Source organism: Alexandromys fortis, unplaced genomic scaffold (assembly GCF_014885135.2).
Source record: "Alexandromys fortis isolate MF-2015 unplaced genomic scaffold, M_Fortis_MF-2015_v1.1 scaffold_35, whole genome shotgun sequence".
Taxonomy (NCBI): Eukaryota; Metazoa; Chordata; class Mammalia; order Rodentia; family Cricetidae; genus Alexandromys; species Alexandromys fortis.
Genome location: NW_026067913.1, coordinates 13,027,375 through 13,054,560, shown reverse-complemented (window position 1 = coordinate 13,054,560; position 27,186 = coordinate 13,027,375). Strand labels below are relative to the sequence as shown.

The window sequence follows — 27,186 nt, the reverse complement described above, 5'->3', positions numbered from 1 at the left end:
AGTATCTCAAAGCATTTTACTATTATACTCCAAAAAATTACTATTTATTATGTCTGATGTTAGTAGGCATAAATGTTTCTCAAAATACTTTAAACAAGAGCAAAAGGCGGTGAGATCATTTATTTTTTAAAAAATTTATGTAAGATATAATCCTCATATATATAAACTGTTTTTTTGGGCACATGCTCTATATAGGTTATTTTAAATCTACCATCCACAATGTATACATATGATAACCATACATATCATATATGTGCAATGTTTTAGTTTTAAGATAATTTTATCCTACAACAAAGCATCTATTACTTATTCATTTGATTCTGGACTTCACAAATGCTAACCATCCTACCAATGAGCTAACCATCCAGCCCAGATTTTACTTTGATATACACAATCTTTCCACTTTGTACTTTTTGCACATGTACATGATTCACCAGAGATGCCTATGGTTTGCTGAGGACTACCGTGATCATTGCACCGGGCATACATAGTAAAATGATTTTAGCCATGCTAACTAACAGTCTTATCATTTCCACCATAACTTATTACAGCAAGAGCACCTAAAGTTTATACTTTTGACAAATTTTTCATATACAATATTAACTATAGTCTTCATACTGTGCAAGAAGATTTCTAGATTTGTTCATCTTGCTTATCTGCAGATTTGTTCTGACTTATTTCCCTCCATGTCCTCTTTTCTTATCCACAGTAACTAGTTAACCTCTCTCTGTTTCTATATATTTAACCCTTTTGAGGGTCCACCAATAAGTGAGATCACGCAGTGTTCTGTCTCTGGGTTATTTCAGGTGGACTATATCCTCCATGTTCTCACAAATATCAGCTTTCCCTTTTCTGAAGGATAAGTGTCATTCTGTTGCCTGTATTTTTAATCCAAATATTCTAAATAAAATATTTATGCTATGATAGACACATTTAAAATGGCATTCTTAAAAATATTGATTTTTACAGGTTTTCCAGTGATAGAAAACTAAAAATGACCCTTTTCTTTCCAATTCTTCATCTTCTGAAATATAACCTGGAGGATTATTATAACTGACCTACTTACAGCAAATCATTTTAACATTTCACAGTCAATTACAATGTGAGTTTATTCTTTATTTAGTCACAGATGTAAAATTGATATATGAAGCGTATTTTTCTGTACTTAATATTGTTTGAGTCTTGGCTAGTTAGTTTTTCTTTAACTATCTTGAATGCAATCAAAATCATATTTATAGATTGGATGTAGTATTTGATGGAAAATAAAGTTAATCCTAAGGTTTAGGACCTTTGAAACTGAGTGGATGAGGTTGTTATTAGGATGAAGATGATGAACTGGGAGACTAAGAGCTTCAGCCAGGTAGTTAAAAGTCATTATTTCATTCTAACATACAAAATCGGACTTAGACATAGAAAAACCTAAGTAGCTGAAAAATGCAAACATTAAAGAAGGGTATGTAAAGCCATGATGCTGGGTACCATTACAAGCAGTAAGACTGAAAAGAAAAGAAAAACAGTTCCAGACCTGAGCCCAGAAATGACAAGAATACAGCAAATACAATTGAGGTTGCAGTCAGCAAGGCAGAGTTTGCAGCAGGAAAAACAAACAAACAAACAAAAGGGGCTCATAAGGGTGCAATGCTGAGAACCGCTATCATAAAAAGCTGGGTCTGTGCTGGACGGATCGGGTTAAAATTCCATGAAATAGGTTCACAAGAGAAATGGGAGGAGAGCAACATGAAGCTGTACAGGCATGGACTGGAGATTCTGCTAACAGCATAGCAAATGGAATGTAAAACAAAAAAAAAGCGGGTGGGGGGATATGACTTCTGTTCTAAATGCAAGGGAGAAATTACAGCATGTTACTGAAAGGCTACTTCTGAACGGGGTGAGAAAAGAGGAAAGAATGGAGAAGTTGTGGGAGGAGGTAAGATGAGAGGGAACCTAAAAACAGAAGCTGGTTTATTCCAGGCAGAGATGTTTGCCAAGTCAAGAAGACAGCAAGTATAGCTGAGCAGAGTGGCACACACCTGTAATCGTACAGCTCAGGAAGGAGAGGCAGGAGAGGGGCTTGACTACTAAGGTCTCAAAAAAGAAGAGGCAAGACTCTCATGCAGGCTCTGACACTCTTACACGGGCAGTCTGGTCTCACTAGGTTAAGAGGCTTCGCAAACACTTTTATCTTTCCATGAAATGAGACATACAGTCATCACTGAGGATGCCTAGATAGGGTTTTGCAATTCATTATTTCGAATGAATATAGAAACACTGCAGGAAAGAATTAAGTTTGTGTTACTGTGCCTGTTTATATCCTAGCTCGTGTTTCTGCTTCTAAAACGATATCCTGATCTGAATAGAGGCAGGCAGAGCTCATAGCGGCCTCTAGTCCAGAGGAACGAAAGTCAGTGGAGAAGAATTCAACCCTTAATGTCAGGCTCACTCACACACAGGCACCCTTACAGACCCTAACTAGGAATAATTGCATTTCGCTAATACTTAGACCCACAATAGTTAGTTGTTTTGGCATTAAACAGAATTGAGAAGATATTCTCATTTCCTTTAACTTTCCTGTATCATCTAGTATTCCTATCTAACTAAATTTATCTTGTACAATAAAGTATTCAGTATGACTTTATTTTTTTATCAGAGTAATTCAGGAATCAGTCTGTCTCAGTCAATTTATGTTGACAAGGCCATAGTCAAACAAAACAGAAGATTTTGTCTTTGTCTTGCTATGGAACAAGATCAAATATTCAATGAAATAATGTCCAATTTAACATATAAGTCATTCGAAATCAGAATTTTATATACTATTACAGAGTGACATATGTAAAATTTTAGTATGATAGCAACCAATAATATGTGCACTTGTTGAAAAGTGAAATGAATAAAACTCGGCCTCTAAAAGACACTTTTAGTAAAATACACCACTAAAATGTTCTGTGTTTTTTTTTTTAATGGAAACTGCAAGCACATGAATTAAAAGTTAAAATCTTGCCAAAAGCCGTACATTTATCTCCACAGCTAAAGGAAATCTGAAGAACAAGATTTCCAAATGATCATTTACACAGTTCCAAACGCAGTTAATTGTTTAATAGACTATACTTTCTTTTCACTGCTAGGGAGGAGTATTTCCAAAGCTCCGTGTCTGGACATCCTACCAAACAGGCCTTACATATGCGCAATGCAGCTAATTTACTCCTGAACACGCTAAGCCTGCTAAGGTTCCACGCTCATGATTACAGTGCTGTGCATTTGCATATACAACAGAAATGAAAGACACTAATGGAGGCTTCACTTTCACGAATCAGTAATGCAAACAAACTCACATTTCTTATGATGTTTTACTATTTCAAATTCTTGTCACTACATCCAAAAAGTAATACTGGCTATCACATCGCACACATTTCACAATATGGTTGCTCATCTTTCTTTTATTGGTACCTACTCCACACTCTTAATGACTATGAGAGAAACCCCAATTAAGGATACTTTTATAAAAGTGAAGTTCCAAGACGATTTTGACATTGACTAACACTGTATAACCAGTAGACTGCAAAACTAGGCTGAAACTCGTCTAACAGCATCCCCGACTCTCACCACTGACGGTGTCAAGACACACTGAAATGGTGTGCTACCCCATAGCCATAGTGCATCGTACACATGGCATGTGTTCTCCATGTGAGTCTGGCTTGTAGCAATTAGTAAGTGATTTCTCTGAATCAAAGCAGTTCATCTCAGCCTTTCTTGTCTTGTCTAAATTTGCATATCTCAGGACTACAACCATCCATAACTTAAAAATAAAAAGCAAAATCTGACAAGACTAAACTAAAAAGTTCAAAATCATTTCATATAAATAATCACAAAAGATAAAACAATTTTGGAAATTATAGTAACAATATGAACATGGGACACACAGTATATCAACTTGCTCATGTTTCTACTGCCTAACTCTTACGTTTTCTTTTAATGACAAGTTTTTTTAATTTGAAGAATTTTCAAGATATTAATTAAAAGTATCTTGCCCTCAATATATGATTATCTGTAAATAATGGATTAATATGGCAGTTTGATAACCTTTATCTAAATTCTAAGTACTTTATTTCGAAACTAAAATTTATAAGTAATTCTACAGAGTTACAAGACAGGAGTCAGCAGGCACATGCATTACTAAGTTGACTGTGACATGTCATTCTTATTTTGTCTTACTATTTTCTGCACTAATCTGAAAATGGAGTTGAAAATTCCTACTACCCCTGATATTTTAGAAATTGCTATCAGTAATAGAAGCCTAGATTCTCATGAATCTTGTGTTGATAACCATTCAGGAACTTTGGGCTGTGTGGTTCAGAATTCTAAAGAGAAGATTGTCAGTTTCCTCACTAAATCTCAGAGACAGAATGAACATGTGCATAGAAATTCAGAGTATGTCTCCTCAAAAGATAGAATTCACAACCCCCCAATAAATAAAAAATGAAAAATTTCCAAACCCGAAATTTCTTCAAAATATTCCTCAAACAGAATTGTGCTTATATTATACACCTTAAGTGGCCTGTTCATAGACCTAAATTATTTGACCCTATTATGTGGCATTCCTGCTAATTACTGATACCATATTCTGAATAATCTGGAGACCCTCCAATAAAAACAGTACTTTTAAAATTATAAAATCAATATTATTTCCAAGGACTCAATCTGAATTCAAAGTTGAATATAATACCAATAAAATAGTATTTATTATAATTTATTATTAAGTACTTTCTATGATTACCCACAGAACTTCAAACCTTTTTCTACTAAAACATATATCTTCCCTAATATTAAAAATGTTATTCCATTTCCTAAATATTCATTATTAAACCATTGGACATGTAATATTAATATAGTATTACTTCTTAATTCTGTAATAAATTATATATACATATATATATATTATATACACACACACAAACTTCAGAGACTAAGTTAGTAACTAGGACAAATTCCACAATGTTAATTTGAACAACAAAATATTTTTACAAAAGTTGAAAGTAAGGATTTATAAACTAAAAAGGCAGTCCCAATCATAAGCCACCAAGAGCCGACTCGTTAGCAACCTCTTCTTTAGCTCTACAACTCTGAGCCTTCCAGGGCCTTCACCATGCCATCTGAGATGTATGCCAGCCAAAGCCGTCACATATGGCACATCTACCTCATTACCACAGCCTGTGTTTTCATAAGTAGTGCTGTTCTGCTTTTTAAACAAGATGTCAAGTACACAAACACAGCTAAAAATGGATAAAGAAACAAGATACCTTCTCTTTATCAAAATAGGTAACTCAGAAAAAAAAACTAATATTACTATGAAGAAAACATGGATGAAAATAATGAGTCATATAACATATAAACACAAAATAGTCATTCTAAGGGAAGGTTTTGTTAAAAATACAAAGTTTAAAATTATTGCAAATAATACAAACCATAAAAACTTTTATCAAAACAATGGTATTTGCAATAAAAATTTGACAGTCCTGACCCATATAATTCACCACTTCAAAAGCAAGGCATGCCATCATACTACATTATGAGAGGATGTCATAATGTGGAGAACAGGAACAAGAAAGAAATTTAAAGTTTATGTAAAACATTGAATTAAACCTTGAGTTAAACAACTGGTATTATTGAATATAAAATAGCACTTAAATAAAGATTACATACTGAATATTTTTATTTTCAATTCCCATCTGGTGCTTAATGTCAATTCAGATGTTCAATATTTAATGTTGTTCTATAAAAGTAGGCAATAATTTCATGAATTTGTATAAAATTATAGATTTTAAACTGATTTCCAAGTGAGAAAGTGTCATGTTTCTTACAGTCATTTTAAAACCATTTGACATTGATAAACGTACCCATTAAGATTAATCTTTTATAAACTTTACTTACCAAGGATAACAATAATAGTGCCAAATTTTGGTAATAAAATTCTAAACAGAACAAGGACATTACAGAAAAACCACAACAAATGAATAAATCAATTTTTGTTTTCATTGTCTAGCACTACTATTTCTGTAATATACTACCGCTTTGTTGTCTTAGGGGCATTTAATTCACACATTTAAAAAACAGGAAGCACACATAAATGTATTATTGAGTAAATCGTTAAATTTCTTTACCCTAAACATTATTTGTAACTTTTCACCAGTCAAAAGAGTTAGACAGGACTATATAGTCAAACAACTTAAGAACTAAGGGAAATATTAACACAAACACAATTTTTGCTGTTGTGTATCAAGCAAGCCAATTAGAGAAACTAGCTGGCCAGTAATTTTAAACATAGGTTGGAGGAGAAAGCCACTTGTTGCTTCCCTGCTGCTTAGTCCAGAAATAATCACACAAAAACTGTGTTAATTATATCACTGCTTGGCCCATTAGCTCTAGTTTCTTATTGGCTAACTCTTACATATTCATTTAACCCATTTCTAGTAATCTGTGTATGGCCACGTGGCTGTGGCTTACTGGCTAAAATTCCAGTGTCTGTCTTCAGCGGGGCTCCATGGCATCTCTCTCTGACTCTGCCCTTCTTTCTCCCAGCATTCAGTTTAGTTTTCCCCGCCTACTCATCTTCTGCCCTGCTATAGGTCCAAAGCAGAATCTTTATTCATTGACAGTAATCACAGCATACAGAGGGAAATCCCACATCAAACATGAGAATCTGAGGTCAGACTCTGCTCTGCTCCTGGAGAGACGCCATGCTCAGCTCTGCTGGATAGACACGATAGCTCTGCGCTCTGAGGCAGAGGCATGAAGCTCCCCAGGATGGACTTAGTTTAGAATCTTCCCGGTAAGCGCACCTTGGGGTGCTTACACACATTACTAGAAATGGGCTAGTCCAGGTGCGAGAGTTAGCCTAGAAGAGGCTAGATAGAAATGGGTCAAGCAGTTAAATGAATACAGTTTGTGTGTTGTTATTTCGGGCATAAGCTAGCCAAGCGGCCGGGGTGTTGGGGACGCAGCCCCACCGCCTCCTATTTCAACAAGAATCTATAAGATCTATAAGTGCACGACTATCAAATACAGACCTGTCTCCAGAGCTTCACTGCATGCTTGCAAAAAAGTTTTCACTGACATCTGTTTTTCTTGTTCTTAATTCCAAGTTGGCACATAATTACTTCCTTAAACACAATTTGCATTTCTTGAAACCTCTTTTGTGTGCCCCATTCCCTGACTATTGTCTTTCCTTTCTAAACAAATTCACCTCTGATTCTGCCTAGAGCTCTTAGACAGAAACCCAAGCTCTTAAATCTCAAAATGAATTCTGTTTTCAGACAACTTCAACAGTCCTTAGCACAGGTTTTCCTGAAAGAAATATTTCTGTTTACACAGATTTTAAATGGTAGTACCACTGTTAGTCACTGGATAGACACAACAGGTGTTATTTTTGAAATTTTTACCTATATTTGTTTTTTACATGTCCTGCATTGCTTCTTACCCATACAGCTATCTATAGTGATTCCCCGCAAACCACCAGTGCCACCCAGAAACAACCAACTCATACTGCTTCTGCGCTCTAAATATGATACCCACTGGCAAAATCCAGCTCTTCCCCAAGAAATGCAAAATTGTTCAGATTTCTAGATATCCTGGGATTTTCTTTCCATTTGTTCATGTTTGTGTATTTTCAGTACCTTTGCTTCAAATGAGCCTCCTAATGTTTTCCATCAAGAAAGTTAAAATCTAACCCTCTAACTCCGGTTAGCTTCTCATTGAAATGTAAAGACTCCTCCCAAGCCCTTTTAATGAAAGAGGGAATTCAACTTCTCCACAGAATTCTCCCAGTAGATAGTTGCCGAACATTCCTACAGTCATACATTACTGATATGTGTTTTACAACCTTGTTGCGTATCCCATTGGTTGAAAATAAGATCAACAAGCCATCGTATACTTAATTCCAACCCAAAGAGGGCACACGAATGTCCATCCAAGTGTTAGACTATAAATAGCCTGAGCTGAGAGGAGCAAGGGACTAACCAAGTAAAGCCATTTGATTGGGGTTTTAACCCACTATTCTACAGTAGCTTTTGGTTTCTTGTTTTTTTTTTTTTAATATGTAAAAAATGTATTTAAAATTAGGCTAGCTGTTAAATCTTAGCTGTTTCATTTGTTTATTGTGCCAAAAAGATGATTTAATGAACAGTGTTGCATGTTCTTTAAATTTTAAATGTTGATACATTATTAAAAGACTAAAATATTGCAAATTCACCTTTTCTTGGCTTGAAATTCAAAAAAAAATAATGTACAATAATATCTTAATCATCAATTAAGTGTAAGTCCTAAACAAATAAGCAATATTCTTTGATATAGCTGGTATATATTCTTCTTAATTAGCAGTAAAATAATCTGACCAGCATTATACAGTGATATTATAAATTCCCCCAACAAAACTACATATTAACTTCCTCCCTAAAGAAAGATAAGAACATATGAAATGACATCAAAATTACAACATTTAACACTCACATTTTTCATATTTCTCCATTTTATTACATTATTTAGCTAATAGAGATGATTTCCAAAGTATAATAAGAAAAATCACTTGGGGCCATGCAGTCTCAACTATAAAGTGGCAGAACTACATAATCTTACATGGTTACTTTCAAACTCTTTGTTAAATATATCTAATTACTTTATGTTGCTTAAGTCAGCTTATATTAAAGGCAATTTCCATTTCAGACGTGGCTTTGAAGTGCTCTCAAGAATGATGGATGTCAGTCTCCTTCACACAAGACCACACTACATACCCAAAAGAAAGTAAGATGTTTCTCCCACACTCCACTCTTCTTTCTTAATCCTTGCCAATACCTGTTATATTAAAATCTGTTCTTCTTCCTGGAATTTCTGAGTTCAGTATTTAACTCTGCAGAAATGTAGATTTTGCTGACATGTGTACATATGGAAAACACACATACCACACACACATTCCTCCAAAGTATGCTGGAAATGCCAAGAAAATACTAAGGATGTTTCACTTTCTAGATCTACCTGTGGATACTACAGAAGTACTTTATTCAGGAAGGGCCTATCCAACCATATGTCTGTCTGTCTGTCCGTCCATCCACCCATCCATCCATCCAACCATCCATATTCACTTACATTTCTAGTATCACCATTAATTAAAATACTGGCCTGCATATTGACCACAACAGCCTTCAAGAGGGAAGACAAAAATCCCCACCAATGGACCTTAATCTAAATAAACTTCTGATGAGTGAACACAATCACTAAGGTCTTTTGTTTAAATTTAAAGCGGTATAAGAGAAATCTTCAAAACCACATTAATTTCATAAATTAATAAAAATACTCCTTAAGCATACACCACAAGGAACATGGCATAAGAATGCTAGTTGGCAGGAAAAGGGACAAGTTAATGGATCTTCAAAAAAGAGAAGAATATTTCAATTTATAACTTATTGAGCTAATTTGAACTCATATTCCTTTATACTTAATCATATTAATGTTCTTAATACTAATAATAAATCCTTTTTAAGCCATTATGTTTACCTACTAAAACTTGAAACAGGGAAGTTTGTTTTTTTTTCTTTGTTTTTCTTTTTATAAAAAGTTGCAAAAAGCATGAGCAGCTCACATAATCCTTGGAAGCAAAGCTTGACACAGAAAGTCAACATTATGTTTTAGTTTTGTTTGTGTTTTTAAACAATGTCAATACTAGTTTTAATAGGAAAACTAAAGCTAAGGGAAACTAGAAGCACAGAAGCCTTTACAAAGAAAGCAAGTAACTTCCCGCTTTAGAAGTCTAGCTACCCTTACCACACTGCCATTCTCAAAGAGTCCTACTGTAGGCAAACAGAAAACAGTTGGTCTAGGTGGTCATTTATAATCTATGAAGTATCTTCTACTTAATGTTCATGAGGACAGGAAGCACTGCCACTACACCTTATCAGGAATAAGCCAACTACAAAAATACTGTTCACAAGATAACCACATTGAGTTTTTAATCTGGGCTCTTTAAAATTTAGATGTAGCCATTTAAAACAAGGTGAAAGAAAAAGAACATATTTTCTCGGTCATATCTAAAAAGGAAGAAAGACAGAGCGAAGTGAAACAGTGAAGTTCTGAGTATAAGTCACTAGCAAATGGGAAAGCTTATTCCAGCATGGTTACTGCAGGCCTACACAGAGGACTTCATTACTCCGGACTTTTTCAGGTCTAAGCTCTGAAGGACAGCCGGCCTAAGTTCTCCACTTTCACCAGATTCCAAACACCACCATTGCCCCAAACCCTTGAAATAGAGAACTTTAAACTTATTATATTTATGGTAAAGACTCTACAAAATATGAACAATTCAACCCGAAATTTGCTGGCAATAACAAAGCACAATTTTTTAGCATGAAGCAATATGGGCCTAGATTCCTTTCAGGGAGAAAGGATGCTCTCCAGTAATCCCAGTAACAGAACCAAACAGCTATCTACACCTGCACTTGTGGGAAGCATTTGCCACACAGATCAATTAGCAACAGAAGAGTCCAGAAAGACTACACTCAGTGAAACCAAGATGGTTGAGTTTTGTTTTTTAATTACTTTTAAACTTACTTTGATGATTTTCTTGATTGTCATTAGTATTAGAAAAACAGTCTCATTTAAAATAGATAAGGTAAAACAGCCATGTGACACACTCTCCAAATAAATGCTCATTCGTCCGCAACATCTTTTGAAATAAACCGGCATTTAAAATGTGAAATTGACCAAAACTGAAAAACTATAGTTCTAATATATTTGTTAGCAAATAAAGAAAATAAAACCAGGTCCTCTATATTTTTCTATGCTATGGAAATAGCTACACTATTCCTCCCTTCCATTTTTCCCCACAAACAGCAGAGCTTAAAACACAGTCAACCCCAATCTAATTCCAGAGCAGGGAAGTGAAGACCACTTTCCTTCAGAGCACACTGAATCAGCACTTATCACAACACAGGGCTTGAAATCTCAGTTCTTGAGACTGAGTGAAAATCCTCCCTACGAATTGCATTATGAGGCCTTCAAAGTAAAACCGGAGTCAAAGATCTGCAAATGGATGGAGGCCTTATTTCTCGAAACTTCAGAGAGAGTTATGTGCACAATTTCCAAAGAAAAATAATATCCTCTAAAATAAAAAAAAATGCTGAGTTCTCAGAAAATTTTATTAAAAAATACAGATAATACTAAACAATTTTAAATATGTGCGGAGTAAAAGTAGTTCAAGAATGGCCAAAAATGTTTTCCACAGCAAATGATCCCACCTGAATCATCTTGCTCTTAACAAACTCGAGGCTTTCATTTCCTACCTGGTCCTGTCAGTGACGCTGACAGGCCCTGCAGGAAGCAGCAGCACATCAATGAGGAAATGCACAGTTTGTGCACGGTCAGGATCTGTCATGGAATGACGTCCAGAGCATAACTGAAATTCCCAAACACTGAAATCATCCAAAACGTTATCAGCAAAAAAAAAAAAAAAAAAAAAAAAAGATAGTATTCTTTTTGCTTTGCAGTCTTAAGATGTTTACTCTCTCTGTGTTCATCAAATCCTTGAAAAATCAAGAAGTGTGTGAAGTGATCAGGTGTCAAAAACTAATAGTTGATGGTATCAAAATTGAGAAAAAAGAATATTGGTGGAAAAAATGAATGGTATATTTGATCAGTGTAAATTCAAAACCTTATCATTCCTGAGTATCAACAAGTTACAGTCATATTAGAAAACCAACAGAAAGTTTGGGGACAAGTTCCTCCCAATGTTCTTTAAGAGTTTTTCTTGTCTTTCTGTATTTGTATTTCCACTACTTTTAAACGTAACAGTACCTTCGCAGAATCTGTGTGGATGTTAGAACTGTTTTCCATTCAGAGACCCATGAAGGAACAGAACGGTAATAAGATACTGATATTTACTAATATGTGTGAAAGCCCACGAGAAATTTCTATGGATAATATGTAGTATATGTAAATCAGTACCTCAGACAGATTAAAGACTTTAAAAATAAATAAAGAAATGACAGAAAATTGTCTTCACTTTTTAGAGGTGTGGATTTTTGTTTTCTTATAGTGCAATGTGGTACAAAACTATTTGTGCAGAACTCTGATATTTAGATATGACACCTTACAGGTGTTAAAATATCTTATGCTTGTCCTGTTGGAGCATTTCAAAATACTTTGTAAAAGTACCTCTCCTAATGCCCTCAAAACCATAAAAGATGTATCTGAAGTTTACTTGTGCCAACTTATGAATAAATAGTCAAGTGTTAACCTAAGATAATAATTTTAAAATGATTATTTTTTTCCCTAAGGACAAGGTTTTCCACTCACCCATGGTTTAAAATGCATTTGCTGAATTAGAAAGTTAAATGCACCTATTTATTTTTGTCTGGACACCTAAAGAAAGCGTGGATCCTGTTTTTTCCTTTTTTGAATTCCATTAGATCACTGGAAAATCTTTTCACTTACAAACATTTTTCTATTAAAGGTGTGAGAATGCTGCATCTTTAAAAATGAAGAAGATGGGGACTCCAACGGCATAATCATAAAAAAAAATATTGAAAACTATTGCTTCATTTCTCGAGTGCTGCGATCTGTGCCCTGACACTTGGGTCTCTGAGGGTCAGGTTAATTAAGCCGCACCGCAGCTGCAATGCACTGTGAGCTGTCCACCGCTGCGGTTCCCACCAGTCCGCTGCAATTACCTGTAGTGTTCCAGCACCAGGCAAGTGACAACCAACCAGGTCTCTCCAGCCACTTGTTCCCTCTGGTCTACTGATAAATGTTAGCGCAAACCAACCCCTTTCTGAAAAGAGTGCAGAGCGGAATGCACCTGCTGCAAGCTGCAGTGATGAGCCCCGGAGAGATGTTTGTCAGTCAGATCTCCGCAGATGTTGTTTAACTTGCTGCTAGAGCTGTATCCAAAGATGGAAATGAGATGGCAATCAAGCACGAATCCCCACCACCTTCCCTCCAGCTTTACACTGAGAACTGCACTTGCTCCTGAGGCTTGGGCTTTAAAGCTTGACTAAACAAAAAGCAACTAAGACTGAACCCCATAGTTTGATAAAAGAGGCTGAAGTTTAAATTACAGGTGGTATAATGTGCTCGATAAATGATACTTGCATAAGCTAAATTAAAATAATCATCGTATTGGCTACATCAAAATAAGTAATTATAATGATATGCAAGTGGTTGACTGGTGGTTTATTGTTAGGGCTTTCCTGCGATACCACAAATTACTTAGCATTTCTATGCCATGGATCATCTTTTCTTCCTGGTATATTAATATGAAGCATCCCCAAAACACATATTCAACTATTTCACCAATTCTGTTCACTATTTCGGAAATCATGTGCCATGCTGTCTGCAAGGTAATATTGGATTCTCTCTTATAAAGTCACATATTTCTAATGAGCTGTTTCTAAAATGGAGAAGGCTCAAATAACACATTTTAAAGTGGCATTGTGCCATAAAACTCATGAAAACATCAATACTATAAGCTAAAGATTTTTAACAGTTTGCTAATTCAGTGGTAGAAGATCCAATGTCAAATGAAATTAAAGTGAACAGATAAAGAAGACACCTAAAGCATGTTATGCTAATTCATATTTCTAGAAGCCCACAGCCTCAAAGTGTTTGGGTTCATGAGATAGTATAAAAAGAATTACTATATGTTCATAAATATTATAGCATACCAATAATATTCTTTCACGTGTAAAGAATCCCTACTGTTAAAATATGAAAATAAAGTATTAAAAATGGAATAAAGCAAAGTTGCAAGCAATATTATTGTCTATGTGAACAGTATGTTTACCTTACCTAAGGATTTGGAAAGGTGAAATATGAGTCACCCACAACAGTAGATACTATATCAAACATGAACATCACAACTTTAAGACGATAGAGAAAAATACTTCCCACACAGCAACTCTCTGGTGCCAATGAAATCAGAACAGCAGAGAGTGGTAACCCCATTACACCAACCAACAAGTTCTGAGAGCAAAAGAATTTATTTTCTCTATGTGTTACCATTCTATCAATGCACTGATCTTGCGTTATAATGCGTATCAATAAATTTCTAAGACATTTTGAAACTGAGATCAAAGAAAAACGCATGGCTTGTAACTCTGAAGAAGCTGTGAGAAAAATGATATCCACAAGGTATTCATTACTGATATCACCATAATCCTTTTCCCTCAGAAGCATAAACAAAACATTGACTTTAAAATCTATTTTCTCAGTATATGTACATATATACACACACATATATATATTTCTTACATATTTTCAACCCTAAGAGTTAAATAAACAACTGTATTTTACCCATGTCAAAACAAAAGTGGTGCAATGCAGTTTCTTCACTAAAAGAATTTTAACTTACAGTCTGCTTTTTCACTATTAAAAATAAATAAGTGGACAAATGACTTCTAATTTTTCTTTTAAAAAATCACCTTAATAGGATATCACTGAAGTCATAATTTGATGAACCTAGAAGCAACACATTCAAATTTTTAATTTAATGTAAAAAGTAATACTTTATATTAAAAATGATTCTGTTTTATAAGCATATATAGTAAAACAATATAGAATACACAGGAATGGATTCCCACATTATAGTAAAAGAGTCCTGTTTGATTGGCACATGGGATGTCTCTAGTGCCAAAGAACAGAAACAGATTAAGGGGTAGGTATTCTAATACTCAAGGCACACATGAAAATATTTATATTCTTTACTATTCCCAACCAATAATGAATGTATTCAATAAGTTTCCTTAATAACAAACTTGAACCCTGTATTAAATTTTAACAGATAAAAAATCAATCTACTAATGAAAATAAAACATCTTCAGATGACAGGCAAAGGAATTAGAAAGCAGCACTAACACTAACCATCCTTCTGAGGATGGAGACAGCAATTCAACCTCTACAGCGAGAAAACTGCTTTTTACCACAAGCAGCTCTACGTAACCTACTTACAAAAGAATACATAAATAAGTCAAATTAGATTTCTTTAATCAAGTTAGAAAAAAACTACATTCCTCAACCACCAATGGAAAGTCTGTATCCTGTAAGATTAAATCTGAGGAAATCAATATGTAGAAGGAATCTATAGAACACAAAGTAAAATCTACTTGTAGATCATTTTCTTCTGATTCCAGTCATTGAAATGCACTTCTCAACTACTCATTATACAGTTCCCCTGGTCACTTCATACGTGGCACACTGAAATACGTACAATATTTATCTGTGAAAACTTTAAATTTATACAATTTATTTTGTCGTCTTCAATTTGACTAAAGCTTAGAAATCATCAATCAGAAATGTAGGGTTGCTTTCCGATATGGCAAAGACACAATCTGACCAAAAAGACAAACACACCTATAGATATCATATTAGCTACGAATGTTTAGTATGTGTCCATCATTTGAGTTAGGTGTATAAAATGTTGTAAAGGTTAACTGCAATCTGCGTTAACCCTACTAGAGAAAGTTTTGAAAATTACATTAGTATTTTTACTAAATGCTTAGCAATACACTTACATTTGATTTCAAATGTTAGGTAATGAGTAAATTCAGTATTTTCTACAACTGAAATGCAATTTTACCACAAATATACTCTAATCAAACAAGAACAAGAAAAATGCTTCTCTGAAATAAACCCAGGAACATTCATTTTGGCAGAACACGGCAATCATAAATACATGTTAATGTGCCTATGGTTGTATTTATCTGAGAGACATAAATATGGGCAGCTAAATCACTGCAAAAGCCTATAGGACATTCTTTGGAACTAACTCAATGGTAGGAATCACGGCTTATAATTTAGTTCATCTGGGAATGTGCACAGTGTCTGTCATGTATAAGAAGGACAGAAACAAAACCTCAAAGGCTTTTAGACTGACGACTGTTGAGACCCTAGATAATTTTACAGGTTCTAGTCAAGTGTGAACAGAAAGCACAGGAAAATAAGTCTATCTGAAGACTGTAGATGTGTTTGCCCAAAGAGCTAATTGTTGCATTAAGATCACATTTTCAAACAAACTATTCAGAATTCTTAGAAACTATAGGGATTTGTCTTTTCCTTAAAACTGTATCGTAGTACATATTGCCTCCCACCTGTTAAGAGGCCAAGAAGAAGCCACCCTTTAGCCGATGCTGTAACTCGTACTTGATCAGGTTACGTCACTACACTTACAAGATTTTATTCAAAGCATTGCAGCTTCACATTTCCCCCCTCCCAAAACAATCTTGATACATATAGCTATAAATAACATCTTCAAACCATAAATAAAATAAGTAATTTCCAGGTAACAAGAAAAAAGATGTGAAAATAAGTGAACCAGAAACAAAAGATCTATTTCTTAGTGCACCCTTTCCAACACACAGAAAAATAAACTGCATTCAAATGAAAGGGCATTTAATTTGGTATTTGGAAGATCCTGGCTAAACATCAATTTTCTGTAACACCCCTCCATATCTGACAGTACCTCATGTATAATGCAGAGAAGCCTTTTCATTTTCATCTATTGACTGAGTGTTTAATTTGCCACAGCAGCTCTTCCTAGAACTATCATGTTATTAATTCTGCAATCAAGCTCTTTTGAGTGCTTTTATTTCAACTAAGTATTTTCACAATTCCACACTGATTTTTATTATAATATACCTGTTCAATACACCAGCATGAATATGCTAAACTTCCCAACTGCATCAGGAAAGTTTCCTAGACAAGGAGAGGCACCGACAAACTTTAGAGGGCCCCAGTATCTAACAGGTTACATGTTAGTTTAATAAACAGCATCTTTCCAAAAAAGTACTGTGTTCAACTAGTACAGCATCAACCATTCCAAACTCTTCTCCAGTAAATGGCCGGTCTCTACCACAAATGATCAGCTGTGGAAAAGAAGTCCTCCTGGGATGGAGCCAGTGTCCATGCCAGTGTGTGCTGTACGAAGGAGCTGCTGGTGAATTAATCTATGAAACAAAACTGCTTTCTTTTCCATCAGGAAAAAAGAATAACTAGTATAGCTCACCTCAGCACTGAATTAATATTTTTTTACAGTCATCAAATTAAAACAACCTCCCGAAATTACCGAGGGCTAGATCTAAGTCAAGCAAACAAACTAATGGTGTTTCATCTGGGGTTGCACTACTCCACCGTGATTCCATTACTTAAAACACATACATTGAGTAACAGAACTAAAGAGGGGGGGGGAAGGATGAACATGAAGAACTGTGTGACACAAAGGGAGGGAGCCCCAAAGTAAAACAAACCATAGCAAAAAAGATAAAAAGCAAAATCCCCACATCAACCTGGGGAACCTGCCGCAATCCAGCAGGTTACTGATCCACACTGTAAAGTATTTCAATTAAATACGGCTCTCAACACAAACCCTAAAACACTATTTTACTTCTGGAGGAAATTTTGTATCCCGATTACATTACTGGAGTATTTTAAATATCTGGAGAGACAGCCCTTGTCCTCTTTCCTTCATCCAAGGCCAGCAAACAAAGCAATGAAGCAGAAAGAGGAAGATAATGGATTCAGAAGTAAATGGTCCATTCTTTAAGAAGCCTCCCTACCCCCTCCTCTGAATTCACTCCTAACTAATTGCCATTACAATGATGTCTGTAAACTTCTGAAACACCACATCCCCTCATGCCAACTGCCCAGGTTTCTAGCTCTAATTTTAAGTTTTTGTGCTTAACACACAGAGAATTCTATTGCAATTACTCTAAATCATATACACAGTGTATCAATTAATGGTTAAAAGAAACCCGAACAACAATGAAAATAAGCTGAAAAATTTTCCACAATGGATGCTAATGTAGTAACATTCAAATCTCCACCATTTAAATTTTTCTTTAAGACAACACACAGCACAAGTAGATATTCCATGTTTTTCCGTGGGGATTCGTCAAACAATTTCTTCAGCATTTCACCTACCTGGATAAAAATCTTTGGACTTCGACAGCTTGATAGTGGCTCCAGTTTCTTTTTGCAATTGAACAATTGTCTGTCCTCCCTTCCCAATTATAGATCCAGCAGCATAACTAGGTATGAGAACCTTTAGAAAGTACTGGCCGTCTTCTGAAAAATGCAAAGAAATACATTGGATTAACATGATCATTTTAAACTTTGAATCCCAATCCACCCTCCAGAGAGACAACAGCAACTAAAGCAATGGGCAGATAGCTGCAGAAAACAGCAGTTAAAAATGCTTAAGGAACGAAAACCACCAATTACCCTGAAAAACAAGTATTTACAAAAGCCTTTCCAGTTTTCAAGATTCACATGCCCTACCAATTTGCAACACTGTAGAAACTGATGAGTAAATTCCAGTGTTACTCCAAACCTGAAAGTCTTCCAAATTTGTCGTTACTATGGCAAAATGAAAGAAACTGACCCTTTAACAAAACTTCAGAGATTTAGAAGATGACAAACCTTCACTTAGCATGCTGAAGATGAGAAAAAAATCCAACACTGTAAAGAGTGATCCGCTAAATTTTTCTATCATAGCAAGCATAAAAGACTACAATTAATCATTGACTATATCCGACTTTAAGTATACAAAACAACCATCTTCCTGCAAAATAGTCCACCCAAACTGTAGGGTTTATTCTAAGCCTTGAGAAACTGCGGGGGTGGGAGGGGGAGCCTCAGTCTGGTGGACTGAGAATCTAAGTAATCCTGATGTATTTCCGTAGCACTTCTAAGTCTACTATGATCTCGTCTAAGCTCATTAATTAAAAGACCTTACGAAGAATCTCGCCAATACTAAAAAGCTTAGGAGTTATTTATCCTAAATACACTCCAAAGTGACCAAACAGATAGTGCTCCCTCTCCAAAAGAACCGTAAAACGGAGAGGGGGGTCGATGAGCCATGAAAAAGAAAAATGAAACGTTTCAGAAAATAAAAGCCAACTCCATAAACTTTAGTTCCCGTCAACCTGATCACGTCTTAAATAGGAAACTTCTCGGTAAATCCAGCTCTTTGCTGTGAACGAGTATTCCGAATTTTGCGATGTGCCACTCACAAGACCCCCATCCATTTCTAACGTATAGGCTGGAGATAAATTCACCTCTGCTTCGATGCATTGGATGCATTGTTAAGATGACTCCAGTGCAAATGAAGAAGCGATAGCGGTCCCGTTATAACTCATCTTCCGAGGAAGCGCAGGATGTTAACTAACAAGTCACCGTACCAGACACCCCCCTCGTATGCATACCCTTGAAGACAAATCAATGCGATATTTGTACCGACCCTGTAAGTGCGCTCAGGGCATGCACTCATCAAGATTTTGCATACTACTTGTGGCCCAGAGCAAGGGGATGGACAGAGGCAAAAGTCTCCGGTGCCCCCAGCATCTGGAAGCCGCTACCCGAGTGCCATTTATTTATTTATTTGATCAGACTGTTAAATGCAGCGCGCATCTTCGGGCGGCCATCACCTCTCGCGGGGGGCGGCCTCGGGAGCGGACCCTGTCGCCGGGGCCAGCACCGGCTGGGGCGAGCGGGTCGGCTCGGAACCCCGGGTCGCCATCTTGATGAGACGGGGCCGGGGCAGGTGCAGGGGAGGGGGCGCGGGACGGCCGGCGGCGGCGGCGGCCACGGCGCGGGAGGGCGGCGGGGACGGGGCGGGAGGCGGAAGCGATACCCACCGCCCGTGTTGGTCCTCTTGGTGCTGCCGGCTTCAGGGGGCGCTTCTAGCGGCCTTTTCCGCGAGTCCGGCGGGTCCAGATCTATGGGAACCCCCGTATGGGTCCCGTTCTGCTGGATGGGAGCTGCCGCCATCATGCTTGCAGTTCCTGCCGCTGCACCGGGAGAAGCGGCTCCCTTTTGTTTTGGCTTTTTTTTTTTTTCCTCTCTGTCTCTCTCTTTTTTTTTTCTTTCTTTCTTTTTTTTTTTTTTTTGCGTTTGGGGTTGCTAAGGTTTTTTTTTTTTCTTTAATCGGATCAATAGCAGTCTGAGGCGGCGAGCAGTGTGGCTGATGTGCTCACTGGGGAGGGGGCAGGGCGCGGAGCAGCTGCAGTGCAGTGTCGGCTAGGAGCGGGAATGGAGGGGGTGTGGGAGCCGGAGGGTGAAGAAGGAGAAGAAAGCGGCGGGCAGAGCGGGAGTGAATGAGCGGAGGAGGCGCGGGCGGGCGGCCGGGAGGAGGGCGAGTGAATGAGCGGGAGGAGGAGGAGCGGCGGCGGGCGGCCGGAGCGGCGGACCCGGCTAACGCGGCGCTCGCTCCCGCTGCTGCCGCCGCCGCCGCTGCCTGGGCGCGTGTGCCGCCTGCGCTGCTCCGCGCCGCTGCCGCCCGCCCGCGCTCATCGTGTCTCCCGCGCGTGGGGGGCGGCGGGCGGGCGGGGGCCGCGAGGGGCCGCGACTCCCACACGCGCCGCCGCGCGGGGCCGGCCTCCGCGCCGGAGTCTCCGCCTGCGGGGTCGCGGGCGGGCGGGAGCGCGCGCGCGCGCGCGGGACGGCGAACGAGCGGGCGGGCGGGCGGGCGGGGGCGCGCGCGGGGCCGGCGGGGGCGCGGAGCCGGCCGGGGCGCTCCCGCGGGGAGGCGGGGTGAAAGGTCGCGGGGGCCCAGGCAACACGGCTCAGGCAAACGTCAGCGGCTTGCCGCGGAAACCGAGGGGGTCCACGAAACGCGCTAGGCGGGGAGGCGGAGCCTGGTGCGGGGAGTGACGGCGGCGCCAGCCAATGAGAGGCGAGAGACGGAGGCGGGCGGGATGCTGGTCCAGCTGGGACTCGGTGGTGACAGTTCGGGCTAGTCCGGGAAGGGCGTCTGAGTGACCGCGGGGAGGGGTGGACGGCTGGGGCAGGGGAGCCGAAGCCCAGCCGGGACGCGGGGAGTTGGGCAAAAGGCTTTCCTTAGCATCTCCGGGAAGGCGGGTTTCTAAGGGAGGTGTCACCAGAGGGTTTCTTTCTCGCACCCCTATGACACCGTCGGGGACTTAGGCGTTCTTGGCGCCTTAGGTGCTTTCGGGAGCACGCCCGGATATAAATAAATAAAGCGAGATGTGGTCTCCACGCAGACCCGGGAGGCAAACCAAAGAGGCAAGAGCTGATAACAGCCTCACACAGCGCGATTGCAGGCATCTGAGTACCCACGATGTGCATAGAGCTTCAAGCGGCTTCAGGAACCTCAGCTTTCCCGGGTCGGGGGGCGGGGGAGCGATGTAACGATGCTAGCTAGAGCATCCGCAAAGACCTTAGGGGTTCCTTAATCAAGTCCTTTCTTTTATAGATGAGGAAAGTGACTCGGTGAATGTTTTGTTCAAGGTCATACATCAAGTTAGTAGTTTAATTAGATCCTGATGCTAGGTACCCAGGTTAGGGGAAAAGCCCAAGCCTCTGAAAAACTGACTTCAAACCCACCCAAGCTGTTCTGACAGTGTGCCACGGGGGGAAAAATCCTAACTTGTTGTCACTTATTAAATGTTTCCCACTAGACGCGCTCTTCATTGCCCTCGGTACAGCCTGTAGTAGTACTGTCCCGTTTTGTGAGGCAGTTTTGTTTTGAATGTTAGTAATTTATCCAAAGTCACCTAGTATTAAGAACCAGCATGCTACTAATTCAATCTTGGGTCTTTCAGACTGGACACTTTGTCATCCTGAGCACTGACGGCTGTACTTAGAGCCTCCGGTTATTTCCTGTTTAAAACATGGATTGAAACTCTGGACTCCCTTAATTCTTAGACGCCATACTTGTGGTATATGTTCTCAGATGCACAATATCAGGCACATATTCACCCGACTGCCAGAAAGGAGTTAATTTTATATTCTTCTGCCAGAGAGCCTCACTTAAAAGAGGGCTAAGCTAACATAAAAGGGACTTCAGTGTGATTATGTGGTAGCCTAACAAAGAATGTGCTGCATACATCTGGTGCAGGGAGGAGAAAAAAAAATCAATCAGATAGATTGAAAAGAGGACTGGAAAAGAATACTAAACCTACTCCTGACTCACTGCTGGAAGCACCATGTAGGAGGCATGGGGATTTGAGGTGCTCTTGCAGTGATGCAAGCAATGGAGGAGGAAGAGAACAAGGACTCTTGTGGGGCTCATGGTTCATCAGAAGTGTGAAAAACACATTTGTCTCGAATGAAAATAACAAAGATGGGCTGAGGGCTAAAAAGAAGAGGAAGCATGTAAGTCATATGTTAATAATGGTCAATGACCAAAAATCCAGAATTTCCATTATGTGGTAAAAAAAAAAAAAAACCATGATATGCTTTTATGACCCAAACAGAGTATTTATTTAAAAAAAACTGGATAAAATTATGGAGCTGGGGTGAAGAAAAACAGTGTTTGAAATAAGTATGTGGTAGTCAAGGTAACAAAAATCAGATGCCAGCTATTGTGCAAGTGGTGTTCCATGATGTGCGCACAAATATGTGAGGACCGTTTTAAATGGAAACTCAGAAAAATCTGGTATTTGGCATTAGGTTGGTTTGAGGCAGTGAAAATGACAGATGATGAACAACAAAGGATAGCTCTAGATACCTTAAACCATGGCAGCACATTCGGTAGAGGGGAGCATTGAACGTGTGAAAGCTTAGAAATGAACAGAATTCTAAACTACAAAATTTCTGAAGTAGGTTATAAAGTATTTATCATTGCCATGTGAAAATGGCTCTCTGAGTTTCTATGTGTTTGTCTTAGTTGGGGTTCCTTTTGCTGGATTGATATAACCAAACCAGCCTGGGGATGAGCCGGTTTACTTGTTTACACTTCCATGTCATTGTTCATCAGGAAGGACGTCAAGATAGGTACTCAGACAGGACAGGATCCTGGAGGTAGGCCATGGAGGGATGCAGATTACTGCCTTGCTCACATGGCTTGCTCAGCCTGCTTTCTTATATAACCCAGGACCACCCAGCAAGAGATGGTACCACCCGCAATGGGTTGGTCCCTCCCACAGTGAACACTAAGATCTTGGGGAGGAGCCATTTTCTCAATTGAGATCCCCTCCTCTCTGATGACTCTAGCTAGTGTCAAGTTGACATAAAACTAGCCAGTGCAGTGCTTATGGAGGTAGCGCCATGCTATATTCTTATGGTAGTCATTTGACCCTCATTACTCTCTCTGGATTTATTAGTTGTGCTGCTTGTCACTCAAGATGAGATTTATAACATGAAGACTAAGATACCGAAATCTGGCTAGGAATGAGTATTATTAGCTACAAACTAATTGTTGAAGTTTATTACAAGGTTCAGCTAAATCACATGCCATTTCTCAGTATAGATTATGCATTACTATTTTTTAAATACTACTTCACACCATTCGTATTATATATGTCTCTAAAAATCCTGTTAAAACAGAAATAAAATATGCATATTACCTATTGTCTGCATTTTATGTCAACTCAAAAAAAAATTTTTAAAAGACCAGGTGGTGGTGGTGGTGGTGCGCTCCTTTAATCCCAGCACTCAGGAAGCAGAGGGAGGTGGATCTCTATGAGTTCGAGGCCACCTTGGTCTACAGAAACAAAAATTTCCAATTTATTAATGCTCTGTATGATAGACCTTTTATGCTCCAAATATGCTGCAAAAACATTTCAAAAATGCGATAAGGTATTTAACCTTCTCTTAAAAGAAAATTTTGTTTCGAATTAACCTAGCTATTGAGACCTGCTCACTTAATAATGTTTTCTAACATGTTAAGACACAGTAAAAGAAGTATGTTTTTATTGCTAATTAGTTGTGTTGTGAATATAAGTGATTATGACAGAATAATATATTAATGTGAAAAACAAAATTCATTTATTTGTATTGGGAGCAGGAAAAAATCTAGGGAGAGTTCCTTGTTTATTTGTTTCAGTTTGAATGACGAAGATATCAGCATTTGTTAACAATAACAATGGCTTCTTTTCAAAAGAAAATACAGATAGTTTACATCCACAGATAACCCTAAACCCACTTACTTGTTTTCATGCCTGGGCCCCTATCAACAGTCATTATCTACCTGAATATCTCTTCATCTGATGCTATGGGAAAGGCTTTCAGAATGTGCATTCCATCAGAAGAGGATTCTGGGTTCAGGCTGTGAGCACACTGCATGCAATGTTTATTGGAAGTGAAACAGGGCAGTTGAAGGATAAATACCAAGCAGGCTATTCTACTCTCATTAAGCTTCCTGGGGTCCAGTTTTTTAAAATAAAGAACAATACTACTATCTTATAAAGTACAGAAATCTGGGTATATGAACACACCTCCTTACCACGGGGTAATAATAGTCATCGAGGGACATTGAGTATACCCTGATCAGATTGCTAGACGATACATTGAAGGCTTTCTAGTGACAGGAGTGTTCTGACCGCACATGGGCTGGGAATGGTGGGAATTAGCAACTATACGTAGAGGAATATCAGCCTCTGTGCATTGTGGAAAACCAGGCCATGTACACTAAAAAAAGGAAAGAAGGAGATTACCAGTTTCTCACAAGTATCAGCAAAAGTTTTGGAAAAAAAGAAAGATGAGAAAACTGTCTTTCACTATAAAACCATGATAGACAACAAATGTCACGGGTATGTAAGACTTTAGAGTCTTAAAGTCCAAAGAAGCAGAGAATTATAATTTCCCCTCTCAAATTATTATTATTATGTGATTACAAGTAATGAATCATTTGGGTTGTTTTCTGTGCACATTTTTAGTTTTTTAGATGCGAGTCATGAATAATTGAGGGATGTGTCCTAACTTTTTTTCATTAAAATTCCCAAAGGAAATAAGAGTGAATACATACCCGAGGAGTATAACACATATCCTAAATCTCTTATGACAAGTTCTACAAATAGATACAGAGTGACATGAACCTGGGAGCCAGATGTGGGGGGGTCATGGGAGGAGTAGGGGGGAGTGGGTATGATAAAAATATATTGTACTCAAGAAATTCTCAAAAATACATAAGATTATAAATTAAAATGGCTTACTGAAACCTAAGCATCTCTTTTGTCTATGTGTTTTATTACATAAATTCACTGTCAGAAGGTAAGTTGTTAATTATTTTGAGTTTTTTTAGTTAATTGTTTTATGAAAGTTCAGACCAATTTATATGGAAATGAAAACATATTCTTCATATTAGTCTACATTCTCCACATCTAAATATTCCAGCTTCAAATGGTATCCTGATGAATGAAAAAAATGTAGCAGTAGTTAAAACAATCTCTTAACACATATATTTAATGTTAGACATTTGAATTATACTTATTCACTGAATATAAATATTACATATAATATTCATAATATATAGTAATCAATTCAGAATAATCAAAATGTCCTTTAACAATTCTCTTTTTGTTGGGAAACTTTGAACTTTTTCTTTTTAATTGTTTATGAAATGTCTAAGTAGTAAGTTGTAGTTGCTATCTTAAGCTATCGAAGTCTAAGATACCTAGTCTGGTGCTATATTGCTGTCTGTTGACCATCACCTATTCCGTGTAACTTAGCTTCTATAGACTACTGTTAGTTTACTTATAAGAAATAAACATTTTCTGAATCCACATATAGTGTAAACACCATTTAAATTCATGAGCCTGGCTTCCTTACTGTCTTCCAGTTCCATCTAGGTTCCAACACATGGAAGGCTTTTCTGAGTTTTGAGGCAGGAGTATCCTCTGTTCTTCATCTCTGTGCATCAGTTTTTCCTTATCCATTATCAGTGAATCAATGTCCACTGAGTCAAAAAAATCCTAAATTTTTTAAAACATTATGTTTCTTTGTTCTGCAGTAGATTGTTAATTTTTAAATATCTTCTAACTTATGAAATGCATCTTCACTTACTTTCAAGGTAATAAATCTAAACTAAGATGTCCCAGCATAATAAAAATAATCTGTGACTAAGAAAAACAATAATCAACAAGTATTACTACAATGCATGCATAAAATAACAGTATCCATACATTCTCTACCCTGACAAGGATGACTGTAACCTCCCACTTGTCCAAGGTAACCCTGGATGCTATGTGTCCCAGGGCAGCTGTCAGTGTTCTCAGAACTGACCCAATTTAGATACTAAGATCTATGATGAAGCAAATGATACAAACTTCTATTTTGTTTTGGCCAATTGTAAGTGATGAGATCTTTTTGGTTACCTTACGTTAATAAGTTCTCTCTGCTTCCAGTAGCACTGTGGTCAAGTACTGTGCATGACATATTCTTTCTATTTTGTTTCTCCACTTGTTCTAAAGCCAGAGATCCAAAGGGAAGTAGAAATTAATAGAGAAAAACTTTAAGGATTTATAAATTTTAATTGAAAACAACCTTTCTGATACAATGATTGCCTCCACAAGTATGGCACATAGTGAGATTCGAATTGGAGAAATAATAAATGAGCTATATTAATGAATACGGCTGCAAATGACGAATAGCAGTCTCATGTCTAACACCAGAAGATAAAGCATGGAATGTATTATTCAATCCCCTAACAGTTTTCTATATCCTGCCACTAAGATAAGTGACTGTGCTTGACTTCTAGACAAGCTTTTACTGTCTTCACTCACGATCTCTTTCCAGGTGGCTTCATAGTTACACTCGGCCATGTAAGCCAAATGATAAAGTTCTATTTGCCTTTAATAATTCCACTTGCAACAATTCCACTTGCAAGTTTAAGAAACTAGCAAATTAATATATTAAAAATATATTCTCCTAACCATTCTTGGATTTTGTTTTGATATTAAAGTTTTGGTTTCATCATGGAAGCATTGATAGGATGCAGTATGTGTCTCAATTATTTCATGTAATTTTATACCATTTAGTGCAAAAAAACTTTATAGATGTGCATTATATACAGATGATTATTTGCAAGTGAATACAGAAAGAGATTATTTATAGCCTACAATGACCTCAGATTTGATCTGAGGTGTTTAAGGAAGCATCTGTTGGTGCTCACAAGATTCTACAAGTCTTCCTATTCATACTAACCAGAATTGAAAATTTCATAATTCAATGAGCATTATCTTGTACACAGCTGCTTATACTGTGGGTTTTGACCCCCTGTAGAAGTCACTTAACTGAATTTAGAAGTTGCAAAAAATTGACAACAGTAATGTATTTCTGAACGCATAGCAATCAAAAAAGAATTAAAATCAAACAGATAATAAATGCAAGGTGTTTCTGGAAGTGCTTGGCTCTATTGCATCAATCATTTTCTCAGACACCTTGATTCTAACATACAATGCTCACTCATACAATGCA

At 37.8% G+C, this 27,186-nt stretch overlaps 1 protein-coding gene across 2 annotated transcripts in view; it reads right to left on the bottom strand.

Moving 5' to 3' along the window:
- Positions 1-20,299, bottom strand: part of Nova1 (NOVA alternative splicing regulator 1) — a 113,542-nt gene extending 93,243 nt beyond the window's left edge. Inside the window, exons 1-2 of one of the 2 annotated variants that reach the window (XM_050138817.1) lie at positions 19,665-20,299; positions 17,950-18,093 (exon numbers count right to left, since the gene is read on the bottom strand). In XM_050138817.1, coding sequence (XP_049994774.1) covers positions 17,950-18,093; positions 19,665-19,800 — 280 coding nt within the window. In that variant the 5' untranslated portion in view covers positions 19,801-20,299. Of the gene's footprint in view, positions 1-17,949; positions 18,094-19,664 lie in introns of those variants that run through there. The other variant, XM_050138819.1, reaches the window with a different exon arrangement.
- Positions 20,300-27,186: the final 6,887 nt, after the last annotated feature.